Here is a 14,246-nt window from a genome sequence, read left to right on the forward strand (position 1 = left end):
ACCAGCTAACAGTTAGAGGACAGTAACTACATTTGATACCATGATGTGAGTGTGTGTGTGTTCTAAAGCCTGGTGAAATCTTGGTCTTTGGGAATCCTAAATCCCTCCAGATGTCAGAACTGCAAACTATAGCAGATGAGCCAGGAAGAATCTTCCTCTTCCTCTAGCATTCTAATTCCACTTGTGGGCCATTTCTAGTTTACTTATGTGTGTGTGCCACACAGTTGCCTTTATGTATTAAGACTACCCAGTCATATCACTAAAGGTGCTTCTCAAAGAGGTTGTCTTACAGTATTCCAACCATAGAACTTTTCTGCTGGAAAAAGAAAAAAAACTAAAAACCTAAGACTGTCCCCCATGTTATGAATAAAAGTTTTAATCAGCTAGGCAGAGTTAACATGCTAACTAGCCTCAACTAAACCTCTTCTCATAGATTGACTCTCACCAACCATGATGGTCACACCTGCAATCCCTGAGCTCAGGAGCCTGAGCTAGGACAGTCAGGAGTTTAAGACTATCCAGGCTGCATAATGAGACTGTCTTTAAGATTAAACTTTCCCCCTCAACGAAAAAGAAAAATCTCGCACAGCCAGTTTTCTATTTATGAACTCATTCCTAATGTTAAGAAAATTCATCCAACTTCAAAATAAAAATATTTAGGAGACTGGAGAGATGGCTCAGCAGTTAAGAACACTGGCTGTTCTTCTAGGACTCATGGGTTGGATTCCCAGACTTACTGGCCTGTCAACCCCTGTAACTCCAGATAGAGGGAATTTGAGGCCCTCTTTTGCCTCTGTGGGCATTGCAAGCAAAATACCTACTTGTGTAAATTTAAAAATACATGTACTTAGCATTTAAAAGGCTGGGAGGGTTGGCATATCCCTGTGGTTTCAACTGTTCAGAAGGTTGAGGTAGAAGGATTGCTGAGTCTACATACTCAGCTTTGGGCTGGGCAACATAGTCAGACCCTCTCTCAGGAGAAACAAGTTAGTTCTTCAGTGGAATCACTAAGAAAACCGAAAGGAATATTGTTGTGTCTTTTTAGGCATCCTTTATAAGTTTGGATATAGAAGTAGCATGTTAAAAATTAGGTATCTAAATCACTCTTTAGGATAAATTTTGCCCAAAATAATTTGCAGATGTCATATTAACATATGAGTCAGTACTCAGAGAACAGTATCTGTCATACTTGATACTTTATTAGCTTAGACAACAAAATGGTGGGTTTTGTTTTGGAAAAAAAACTGGCTTCACCACGGAACAATAGCTGTGTACCCACAAGATGCACTTGAAGAATTTTCTCATGTTGTTGCAGCTTTGTCTGTCCACCAATTGGCAGCTCAAGGAGAAATGCTCTACCTGGCTACTCGTATTGAACAAGGTAATTGTCTAGCTTTAAGTATTATATTTTAAATATTCATTTGAATTTATTGGGTTTGTTATTTGTTTTATTTTCTTATAGGAAACTATAAAGACAAAAGAAGTTGTATAATCTTACCAAATACATAACCCTATAGATGGCAAAAAAGGAAAATTTTAAGAATATAAAGTATAAAATTTGGGGCTTTAGGATGGTTATGAGATTAAGAGCACCAACTCTTCTTCCAAAGGGCCCAAGTTTAGTTCCCAGCACCCATATGGCAGCTCATAACTATCTGTAACTATAGGATTAGGGGATCTGATGCCCTCTTTCTAGCCTCCAAGAGTACCAGGTACACATGTAGTATGTATGTATACATGCAAGGCAGAAAATCCATACAGTTAAAATCACGATTTATTAAAAAAGAAAGTTTTAGCTTCTTTTACTTTTCCCCAAAACATTGTAATTTTTTTGTATTTTCAGGAAATTTTTCTAGAAAACATTTCCATTTAGGGTTGTATTTGAGAATATGCATGTGTTTTTGTTAGGCACACAAACTCTTACACTACAATGTGTCTTTTCTCATTTAATATTTTGAAGGATGTTCTACTAAGCATACCAAAGATCTGTGTGTCTGTGTGTATGTAAATCACACACATGTATGCACATACATGCTTCGCCTATATATGTAACATTTGCATGCCTGGGGCCTGTGAGGTTAAAAGAGGATCCTGGGAACTGGAGTTAGGGTGGTTGGAGCCACCATGTGTGTGCTGGTAACCTAGGTCCTCTGCAAGAACCATGAAGTGCTCTTAAACACTGATCGTTTCTCCAGCCCCGAGATCTTTTATTGAGAGAGCGTCTTACTATGTTGCCTAAATTGACCTCAATCTCACAGTCCTCCAGTCTCCATCTCCTGAGTGCTGGGATTATAAGCGTGCACTTCTACACCCAGTCATTGTATACTTTCTCACTATAATGTATATGTATATACTATGATTTTTATTTGTTTTGTTAACTGTTCATCTGGCTGATTACAATGTTTGCTAGCAATCCTAGCACTTGTTATAACTATACCCATTGAGTAAATTTTCATAAACTAGATGGCTTTTGTTGCGGTGAATCAGCTCTTCACATGGGCTAGGCCAGTGTTCTGCCGCAGAGCAACCTGTACCTCTGCCGTCCTATTCTTAGAGTTTAACTGGTGTTTGTCCTCGCGTCAGCGTTAGAGTTGCAGTTTCCCCCAACTGTCAGAGATGCAATGAGACTTTAATTCTTGCTGTCTGTGGGTGAAAATGGTACCTCACAGTAACTCCATTGATGTTTGTTATAATCCCATTGTTTCTTTTTATCTGAACTACCCACAGTATATTTGTGTCATATTAACTCCAAAGTGAAAGAAACTGACTTCTGTTGTTCCCTGCATATATTTTCCCCAGTTTGTCTGTTCTATATGACCTCTTCATAATTTTAATTGTAAATTTTTCTTTTTGTATTTGAGATTTCACATCCTGCTTAGAAAAGATCCCCACTCTAGGATTATAAGATTAAAGAAACCACCCATTCTTATGCCAAAATTCACGTTTTCCTTTTTTATCATCTTTTATGCATATGAAATATTTTTAGTATAATAGAGAGTAAGAAGCTGTTGCTTTTTTTTTAATTTAGGTGTCTCGTCATTGTTGATTATAGAGAGCATGATCCAAGAATTTTATTTTCCTAAGACTTTAGATCTATTTCTGTTTATATGTAACTATCAGGGCTGGAGAGATGGTTCAGAACCAAGAGCTGTGCTGCTCTTGCAGAGGACCTGACTTGGATTTCCAGCATCCTCGTTAGGTGGCTTCTGCCCACCTAATGCTCCATAGGGAGCTGATGCCTCTGGTTTTCACCAGCATCTGCACTCACATGCACCTATACCCCACCCACCCCACACATACATAACTAAAAAATAAAAATACATTTTTTTAAAAGTACAAATTTCATGTTCAACCTACTAAATAAGTGTAGGGGAACGCTATGCAGTGTATAACTATTAGGCTACATTCAGGGAATAAAATGAGGTTAAAGGTGGAACTGTGTGATACTGTTTCAGATTATCCAGTCTGCATTTTATGCTAGCAAGTACATGAACGAAGGAGAATCACAGGCAGCAATGCTAGCTAGAGGAAAGGTAGCTTTTGAAAACTGCTGAAGCTTTAAGTATACATTTGGGTAATGCTAAGGGATATCATATATCATTTTATTGTGATCTTCCCATGTATGTATTGAGAAAAGCAACCTATTAAACTGTGTTTAGCAGAGATTAAGTCACTTGCTCAGAACCAAACCACTAGAAAATGAAAGAGCCAGGATTCTATCTTGGGTCCCCTGTCCCTGAGACAATGCTGACAACCGTTCCCTACATGATGCTGTATGTGGTGCTTTCTACTTTACAGACTGTGTCCATGAGCCCAGTGTCTTTACATGTCCACCTAACATGTCCAGACTGACAGTCACAGCAGCACTTCCAGACCTCAGTAGACAAAATCATCTCCCTGAATGTCATTGAGTCATAAGTTTTTAGAGTACCAGTGGTTTCAAAGTGATATTAATATGTGGTTGTTAAATTAGATCACAAAAATTGCTTTTCTTTTAAATAGAAAATGTTATCAATCACACGGATGAAGAAGGATTTACTCCCCTGATGTGGGCTGCGGCACACGGGCAAATAGCTGTGGTAGAGTTCCTACTTCAGAATGTAAGGAAACGCTCAGAAAATGTGTATGTGTAGTTTCTTGAGCTCAGTTGAGGCTTTAGTGCAGTCTTTGTATCTGCAGCCAACTAGACATAAGATTGAGAGTATAAAATAAATCTCTGCCTTTACCGTTCTTGTGGAACCTGGGTCTAGCTGTGAAAGCAGTGCTAATCATCATAAAACAGTGAGAAGGCTGCATGTCCAGCCCTCTAGTGCAGCAGAACAGAAGTGCTGTCCACAGGACCTGGAGGAAAAGGCTTCTGAGGAGCTGGGCCGTTTTCCAGAGTGGAGGAGAGTGGGGACTGAGGCAGCTGGAGGGGGGAAGAAAGGCATCCAGGCAGCTTCAGTTACAAGCACATGTCTCATGTTTCTGTTATTTCCTCCTTAGTCCTAGAGCGTGGCCTGACCCCATTGTTAAACTGTAATCATGTTGACAGAAACAAGTGTTCTTGTTTAAGTCAATTGAAGTCACTATGTTCACTTTCCATGGCAGGGTGCAGATCCCCAGCTTTTAGGAAAAGGTCGAGAAAGTGCCCTGTCATTGGCCTGTAGTAAAGGCTACACTGATATCGTCAAAATGCTGCTTGACTGTGGAGTTGATGTCAATGAATATGACTGGGTGAGTCCACACGCTGAATTGAAAAGTCTGTAACAAGGCTGCCCCTCCGTTGTTAATGTGCTGGCCTGCACACATGGGCCCTGTGTTCAATCTCCAGTGCCTCGCTTGTAGTGAACAATAGCTCTCAGGAGGTGGAGACAGGAGGATCAAGGTTGTCGTGACTATTTCAAGGCCACAGGACTATTTGAAACCCTGCCTCAAAAATAAATACATAAAGTACAATTATTGTAATAATTTTAGTATTTAATTGATTTCTGGGAGATATTAGCTTTATTAAGGACTTAGAAGAAAAAATGTATTTATTTAGAATGAGCAACTTAATGTCATAAATTCAATTACTTGTGACATTTTTCACAAAATATTAATGTTATATGAAACTACTTTTACATACCAGTTTCATAGCAGCATTTGATTGGCTCTCACTCAATGAAAAATGCTGCCGACTTTCCCCCTGCAGAACGGCGGGACACCTTTGCTGTATGCCGTCCATGGGAACCACGTGAAGTGTGTGAAGATGCTGTTAGGTAAGCAGATGACAGAGCCATCATTAGGAGCCTGCCAGCATCTCACCTTCAGTTTCCCTGTAAGAGGAGCTTACCTGGTGTTTGGTTGTATTACCTGCTGGTGTCTGCCCCTAGGTTTCCGTTGCCACAGGACTGCCCGGAGAGAGGCAGCTCCCTCACAGTCCAGCCCTGCAGTTGAAGCTTTTGCCCTTCCCGCTCACATCTGGGGTCACACTTGTGTCCTCTGTGCACAGTGTCTTCATGTATAAGTGTTGTCCAGTTGTTTGATTTTCGGGTACTCTAGAGACATTTGGGTATCCTTTCTACCCACCAATGAACCCTGGGTAGCCCATGCACCCGGTTCTTTGTGCGAGCATGTTGGAAATAGCCTCCGGGTTGGCTGAAGATCTGTTCAGCCATTTGCATATGAGCCAGGAATAGACAGACATTTGCATTTTCATTTTATTTATATAGATTTTTCTGTTTTGGTACAGAAAATGGAGCTGACCCAACAACTGAAACAGATTCTGGATACAACTCTATGGATTTAGCTGTAGCTCTGGGCTATAGAAGTGGTGAGTATTTAGAAGTCTCAGGTTTCATTTTAGGAAAGCTTTATATATAGTAAAGGCCAGTGACCTGAAGCTTTTTCGTTGCTTTTTACATAAAACATTATATTATCTTGAATCCAGACATGTGCTTTCGTGGCATGCAAAGTAAACAGATTCCTATAAAGTTAAGAAATGAATTCACTTATTGGACTTTTTCATAAACTCAAATGGTCACTGGAGGAAAAGTGGGCAGTATTTGCGAGATTTTCAAAAATGTTTTCTTAAAAAATATTTATGTACTTTGGAGTTCTTACTTTTAAAAAAAGTGATAAAACCTCAGTATAGAAAACACAGAAGCTCAGGCAGTTGCTGGATTCGGAACAGTCTTAATTTTAAGACTGACTGTCGCACATTGTCCTCAGACCACATATGAGTCCTGCTTAGAAATAACTTCAGTTTACAAAATACCAGGGCTGTGTTGAATTTCTAGACCAGCCTTCTGTTTGCTCGGTTTTGCTTGTTTCTGTGCTGACCTTGGTGGCTGTCTTTGCAGTTCAGCAGGTGATCGAGTCGCATCTGCTGAAGCTGCTTCACAACATCAAGGAGTGATGCGGCCTCAGACAGTGCCATTGCCGCCTCTTCACTGCTGGGTCCTTACAAATGACAGTTTGTTTACATGTAAATTTTACCTCAGTTGCAATATTTGCTGGGTTTTAGTGAGTTTTAAGAAATATTCCTTTGGATAATTCACTGGTTTATAATAATAATTAACCCTGATTTTTTTAAATAAATGTGTGTTACTCTATATTTAAAGTTATAAATTAATGTTTTATGGCATGTAAACTTTTATGGTACAGGTGGTTGTGTGTCTTTGTATCAAGTACCACAATTTGACACTTTGAGAAATTCCACCTTGTTTATCTTCACTCTTGTATTAACTCTTTGACTTTGCACAGGGTTTATTGTAAGTCTAGGGGGAGGGAGGAATAATGTTCTTGTTGAATTAAAAAGTATAGTGTGATGGTTTACAAAATCATGTTTAAATAAAATACCTTTGCTGTCTGTTTGCATTCTAGCTCTTTGATTACATACTTTGTTGATTATATCAACAAAGATTTATTAATGGTCATTTCTAAAAGTACATTTAGAATATTTTTCTCTTATAAGTAGGTTTGAGAAGAAAAAGTCAATATGAAAGAGAAATGAGATGCTTTTTAAACCCTACTAGACGAGTACCATTAACTCACCTTTTACTAAAACCTAGAAGAGGGAGCCATGAACCAGAAAGTGATTTGACTGACTGAGACTTGATTGAGTTAAATCCCTTCATCTGAAAAGTAGGTATTATATCAGTTGTAACCCACATAAATTTGATCCAGATAATATAAGCAAAAGAGAATCAAAGGGGGCTGGAAAGATGCCTCGGCGGCTAAGAGCACTGGCTGCCTTTGCAGAGGACTGGGGCTCGGTTCCCAGCACCAACATGGCAGCTCACAAATATGTAACTCCAGTTTCAGGGGATCCAGCTCTCTACCTGTGTAACCACTGCATGCATGTGGTGCCATACAAACATACAGACAAATATTCTTTCACATAAACTTTAAAAGGTGTGTTACAGGTACTGCTAGGTAAAATTGCTGAGTTAATGCAAATCTGGTGTTGTCCAGCAGGGCCATGTACTTTGGAACTGTCTCTGCAATTGCCATGGCCAGCAGACGAGGCATGAAGGTGTTCAGCATGACTTAGTAGCCAGTGTTGGTTAGACTTTGAGAGTTTGACACTAAGTAGTTTATTGTAGGGATATTTAAGCATAGCACAATTTATAGAAAACCTTCCTTGTGATAATTAACTCAATCCAGGTGCACAATAAACCTTAAGACATGATGCACTGAAACTCCTTCCTAAAGTACATGTGACATCTTCCATAAAGATGGGCTTTATAGATTGACTACATGTGACCCCTTCCATAGGTTCTGTAGGCGGACAAGCTCACAGTAAGTCTCAAAGAGGATAAAGATAGTACAGAAGGTCATCAGGCTATTTTATTAAGAAGTCTGCTCCCAGCCTTCAGGGTGGATAACAGGTTATGCATCTCTTTCTCTGAAGAAAGGAACAACCCTGTGTGTTTGACATTCTAGGTTCCCCTAGTGCTGATCTGTGAGCACAAGGACCTCAGTGCCTCCCACAATGTACATAATCCTTATACTGAAATCAACAAGATAACCAATGAGAAGTCGTAAGCCTGGCACCTTATTACTTGGCAGTGAAGTGAATTCAGCTAAGCAGCTCCCCTAGACTGAGGGCTGTTGGCTTCTGTTCATACAGTGGCGTCCAGCTGGAGGCTGCTTAGTTTCTCATCCAGTGGGGATGCCACTCAGTGGCCCAGGGATCTCACTGTGTGTGTCTCTGGTGGCCTCTTCCCTTTTGGCCATTGAAAGAGTGAGCCTCCTCTTAACATTTTTCATCCTGAGTCTGGTTTTGTTAGGTCGGGCCCTATTATTTACATTTATCTTTATTCTGTGAGGAATGTGTGTGTGTGTGTGTGTGTGTGTGTGTGTGTGTGTGTGTGTGCGTGTGCACATGCGACTGTGGAGGTTAGAGGACAACACGCAGGAGACCCTCCTCCCACCACGTAGGTTGCTAGGATTGAACTCATATCCTCAGGCTTGGCAACAAAAGTCCTTATTGGCTGAGTCATCTCCCTGACCCTTGGCCTGATTTTTTACATTTATATGGCAATTTAACAATATAAATAACCCAAACCAGCAGAAATAAGGGTCCCAAATGGCAAGGGACTGTTAAATGGGAGGACCAGGGATGAGAAATAGAGAAGACATAGAGAAGCCAAAAGCAATAGCTGGGACCAGAAGCTGATGACTTATATGCCAAGCAAACTTATTAAGAACTAAAACATCAGATATACTATTTTGCTGGGTGCAGGGGACCAGGGTAGCCAAGGTCAGTGGAGAGCTAAGTCTGACAGTGTTGGCAAAGAGAACATAGGATGATAGCTCAGACATCATAGCCACAGCCACATGGGAAGAACTGGTCCCTGGAAACCAACCTTGACTCCTTTGAGGGGCGCTGTCCCCAGCCCTAAACTGTCCTTGCCAAGTCCCCTTCTGGACACAGACACAACTGAAGTTCCCTTTGTCCTCTCATCAGGGCCTCTGAGGAAGTCTTTGGTTGGTGTGGCTCCCCACATATAAGCCTCATGTTTTTTGAGCAAATCCAGAGCCTTCCATGACTTATTCAGATCAAAACAAGGAGTTTCTGCTCAGCAGTCTCTGGAACAAACTGCAGGGCTTCTGAAGCCTGATTTATTTGTTCCTCTCTTCTAGATTAGGGCCTCTCTTCTAGATTCTAAATCCAAGAAATTCTTTCCACATTTTATCACCATATCAGTTAGTTAATCAATCAGCCTAAATCCCTTTTTTTTCGAGGTCTGCCTAATGTGCTAAGAGAGCTCTGCCGTCTTTCCTTTTCATTTTTACATTGATTTGTTTGGAAAGACGGGTGCATGTGCTCACGAGTATGTACGTGTAACCATGACACACGTTTAAAGGTCAGAGGGCAATTTACAAGAGTCAGCTCTCACCTTCCACCAAGTGAGTGCCAGGACTGAACTCGGCTTGCTTGGCTTGACAGCAAACACCTTTACCTGCTATGGGTGTGACAGCCATTCAAGAGACGGTATCCAGGAGTCTATCACTGATATCGTCGGTGGTGGGATCCAGGACACCCTACTACAGGCTTTCTATAAAGCTCTGCCATTTAGAGATTCTGGGCCTCAAACAGAACCTCAGGTCTACTTCCAGTAAAGGCAGAAAACTCTAAGTTCTAAGATGGGACAGGTAACAGCCTGGGCTGTTGTGTGGCGCACCCCTCGACCAGCAAGCAGGAACAACCACGAAATCAAGGATTCTTCTCTGTTCACACTTTATTGGAGCTACTCAGTTGAAGGGAGAGCAGGAGCGAAAGAGAGGAGAAGAGAGAAAGAAAAAAGACAGAGAGAGGGAGAGCAGGCGAGAGAAAGAAAGCGAAAGAGAGAGAGGCCCAAGCAGCAGCTGCTTTTCTAGGGTGGAGAGGCCTGGACACTGTCCTGACTGGTGAATACCATTCCGCTGAAGCCCAGGGCCTCGGGGCCTCGGGACAGGCCAGGGAACCAAGGCTCAGTTATGCAAATACAGACCAAGGCCCACTCAGGCAACTTCAAAGGATTTGTTTACCTCCAAGCTGCAGGACGCCAGCACCCAGCACCATCTAACAATGGCGATGTTCTGAAGGCTCCTTATAGGCTGTAGCACTCTGTGTAGTTTTTCCTGAGCAGTTTGTCAGTGCCTCTCCTGAGGGTAAGAACTTATTTCAGAGAGCAAGGCTGTTAATGAATCTTGGAGGCCTTTCCACAAAAATGCATGCTATCTGGAATGTTTAACTCACAGCGTTTCACTATTGGGAAGCCTAAGCATCACTTCTAAGCAGTTATGCCTCCCATTCTCTCTCCAAACCCATCAGAATAATGTCGCATGAGTTCTACATGGTCTTAATAATAAAAACCCAGAGCCAGATATTGGGGTAAATGCTGAAAGATCAGAGATACAAAGGAGCCAGCCACCGCCACCTCTTACCTTCTAACTCCTCAGTCGAAATAAAAGGCCATGCCCCTGTGTTCTCCTGCCTTATATTCCTCTCTCTGCCCAGCCATATCACTTCCTGTCTGTCTGTACAGACCTCTATGTGTAGAAGGAACAGCCGGCTGCGTTCCTGCCTGGCTCCCGCATGGCTAGCTTTACACCCGAAATAACAACATACAAATTGTATTCATTTAAATATTGCTTGGCCCATTAGTTTCAACCTCTTATTGGCTAATTCTCACATCTTGCTTTAACCCATATTTAGTAATCTGTGTAGCACTACGAGGTGGTGGCTTACCGAGAAAGATCCTAACCTGCCTCTGTCTCGGAGAGGAGAGTCATGGCGACTGCCTCACTGCCTATTTCCTCCCAGCATTCTGTTCTGTTTACTCCGCCTACCTAATTTTCTGTCCTATCAAAGGGCCAAGGCAGTTTCTTTATTAACCAATGAAAATAACACATAGACAGATGACCTTCCTCCATCATCTATGGTTAACTAGTGGCTAGCTCCACCCTCTGATCTTCAGGCAAGCTTTATTTGTTAGAGCACAAACAAAATATCACTACAAAATAATGCTCTTTTAATATCAGAGACATTATAATCAAGTGTGTTAATACGTTTTAGAGTTAGGAAATACTTTATACTTCAATGATAGGCAAAGACATATCTCAGTTACAGACAGGTGCACAGAGAGCCATAGGTTAAAACAAAACAAAAGTCAAGAACTTCTTTGTTTGTTTGTTTATTAGTTAGGGATGGAACCCAGGACTTTGCACATGCTATTTGCTCAGTTTTTTGAGCATGATATTTTTTTCTATCTATTTCCATCTATTTTAAATAAAATTGTGTTTCATGTCACAGACACTTGGCCCCAGTCCTGAGTTACATAGGCTATTGGTGGAAGAAAGTATGCAGTGCTACAAGGAAATGAAATTAGTTAGAATCAACTACACAAGAAGCAGACAGTGATGTGTTGACAGAGCATGAAATTCTTTTTTTCTCCTCTCTTTTTTCTCTAGAGCATGGAATTCCTAACTGACTTGAGGCTACATATAGACAAGAGACCAAGCCAAACAACACAAAACCAAAAAGCACTAATAAGTGGAATTCTCTGTTGCTTGGTACTGAAAACAGGTGTTACACATAGTATCTGCTATACATCCAGCAGGGGTCACCAACAGCAGACCACAAAGCTCATCCCCAGGCTAGAGAGATGACTCAGGAATTTGGTGTACAATCATGAGAACTGGAGTTCAGGGCAAGCATCCATATAACAAGCACACAAGCCCAGCTACAAATGGGGCTGAGACTGGAGAATGGCTGGGGCTTGCTAGCTTCCAGCCTAGCCCAGGTAACATGAGCCCAAGGTTCAGGGAGAGACATGTCTCAGACAGACAAAGGTGAGAAAGGAAGGACACCTGGCATTCTCTGCAGGCCTCCATGCAAGTACACAGGCATGGACAGTCCTCTCCCATATCATATACTCAGTAACAAAGCAAAACCTCAACAGATACAAAAAGATTGGAACAACCCCATGTATCTTATCAGATTGCCACAGCTCAGAGTTAGAATTCAACAGCAACACTAATTTCAGAAAGCCCACAAAAACATGGAAATTGAACAATGCTCAACCGAATTACCACTAGGTCAAGGAAGAAATAAAGAAGAAATTAAAGACTTTTTAAAATTCAATGAAAATGACCTCACTGTATATCCAAACTTATGAGACACAATGAAAGCAGTACTAAGAGGAAAGTTCATTACATTAAATACCTACATAAAGAAGCTGGAAAAATCCCACACTAGCAAATTAACAGAACACCTGAACTCTCTAGAATGAAAAGAAGAAAACTCACCCAGAAGGAGTAGACAGCAATTAAGGTCTGAAACCAGTAAAATAGAAACAAAGAAAACAATACAAAGAATCAATAAGACAAAGACTTGGTTCTTCAAGAAAATCAACAAAATTGACAAACCTTTATCCAAATTAACCAAAAGGCCGAGAGAGAATATCCGAACTAACAATATCAGAAATGAAAAGGGAGACATAACAACAGACACTGAGGAAATTCAGAGAATCATCAGGTCATACACAAAAATGAAAAATTTAAAGAAAATGGGTAATTTCCTGAATAAGTACCACATACCATAATTGAATCAAGACAAGATAAACAAATTAAATAGATCTATTACCCATAAGAAAGTAAAGACAGTCATCAAAAGCCTCCCAATCAAAAAAAGCCCAGGACCAGATGGCTTCAGTACAAAATTCTATTGAAATTTTTTTCTTTCTTTCTTCCCTTCTTCCTTCCTTCCTTCCTTTCTTTCTTTCTTTGATTTTTTTAGACAGGATTTTTCTGTAGGTTTGGACCCTAGTTTGGAACTAGCTATGTAGACCAGACTGGCCTCAAACTCACAGAGATCCACCAGTCTCAGCCTCCCAAGTGCTGGGATTAAAGGCATGCACCACCACTGCCTGGCTTTCTACCAGAATTTCAAAGAAGAGCAAATACTGATACTCCTCAAATTATTACACACAATAGAAGCATAATGAACACTGCCTAATTCTTTTTATGAGGCTACAGTTACCTAGACTCCCAAACCACAAAAAGCCACAACTAAGAAACAGAATTACAGATCAATCTCTCTTATGAACATTGATGCAAAAATACTTAATAAAATACTAGCAAACCAAATCCAAGGACACATCAAAAACATCATCCACCATAATGAGGTAGGCTTCATCCCACAGATGTGGGGATGCTTCAATATACAAAAATTCATCAATGAAATCCAGCATATAAACAAACTGAAAGAAAAAACCCACATGATTGTCTCATTAGATGCTAAAAAAGCCATAGACAAAATTCAACACCCCTTCAAGATAAAGGTATTGGAGAAATCAGGGATACAAGGAGCATTCCAAAAAAAATAATAAAGGCAATATACAGCAAGCCAACGGCTAACATCAAACTAAATGGAGAGAAATTCAAAGCAATTCCACTAAAATCAGAAACAAGAGAAAGCTGTTCACTTTATTTAATATAGTACTTGAAGTTCTAGCCAGAGCAATAAGACAATAAAAGGAGATCAAGTGGATACAAATTGGAAAGGAAGAAGTCAAACTATTGCTATTTGCTGATGATATGATAGTATATATAATTGACCCCAAAATTTCTACCAGGGAACTCCTACAGCTGATAAACACTTTCAGTAATGTGACAGGATACAAGATTAACTCAAAAAAAAAATCAGTAGCCTGTTGACAGAGGTTTCTGTCCTGCTCAATCCTGCAGTCATTCAGTCCCAAAGAAACACAAGGAGGTCTACATTAATTATAAACTGGTTGGTCTATTAGCTGAGGCTTCTTATTAACTCTGACAGCCTACATTAACCCATAATTCTTGTCTGTGTTAGCAATGTGGCTTGGTACCTTTATCAGTAAGGCATTCTTATCTTGCTTCCTCTGCATCTGGGTGCAAACTGAGTCTTTCCTCTTCCCAGAATTCTTCTGTTCTCGTAGCCCCACCTCTACTTCCTGCCTGGCTACCAACCAACCAGTGTTTTATTAAAATATAAGTGACAAATCTTAACAGGGTACAAGAGCATTGTCCTACAGCAGCAGCCCTCCTATATACAGATGATAAACAACCTGAGAAAGAAATCAGAGAAGCATCATTCCTCACAATAGCCACAAATAACCTAAAATATCTTCAGGTAACTCTAACCAAATAAGTGAAAGACCTGTATGACAAGAACTTTAAATCTTTGAAGAACAAAACTGAAGAAGATATCAGAAAATGAAAAGATCTCCAATGCTCATGGATAGGTAGGATTAACA

The 14,246-nt window shown here is 40.5% G+C and overlaps 1 protein-coding gene across 5 annotated transcripts in view; it reads left to right on the forward strand.

Annotated features, from left to right (window-relative positions):
- The window catches only part of Ankra2 (ankyrin repeat family A member 2), a 12,235-nt gene extending 5,403 nt beyond the window's left edge, over positions 1-6,832 (forward strand). For all 5 annotated transcript variants that reach the window (XM_048441536.3, XM_085676825.2, XM_048441533.3 and 2 more), the window contains 6 exons: positions 1,316-1,381; positions 4,003-4,100; positions 4,591-4,716; positions 5,174-5,240; positions 5,714-5,794; positions 6,324-6,832. In XM_048441536.3, the coding sequence (XP_048297493.1) occupies positions 1,316-1,381; positions 4,003-4,100; positions 4,591-4,716; positions 5,174-5,240; positions 5,714-5,794; positions 6,324-6,379 (494 nt within the window). In that variant the 3' untranslated portion in view covers positions 6,380-6,832. The remainder of the gene's footprint in view (positions 1-1,315; positions 1,382-4,002; positions 4,101-4,590; positions 4,717-5,173; positions 5,241-5,713; positions 5,795-6,323) is intronic.
- Positions 6,833-14,246: the final 7,414 nt, after the last annotated feature.

Source organism: Myodes glareolus, chromosome 15 (genome assembly GCF_982192425.1).
Source record: "Myodes glareolus chromosome 15, mMyoGla1.1, whole genome shotgun sequence".
In the NCBI taxonomy this organism is placed as follows: domain Eukaryota; kingdom Metazoa; phylum Chordata; class Mammalia; order Rodentia; family Cricetidae; genus Myodes; species Myodes glareolus.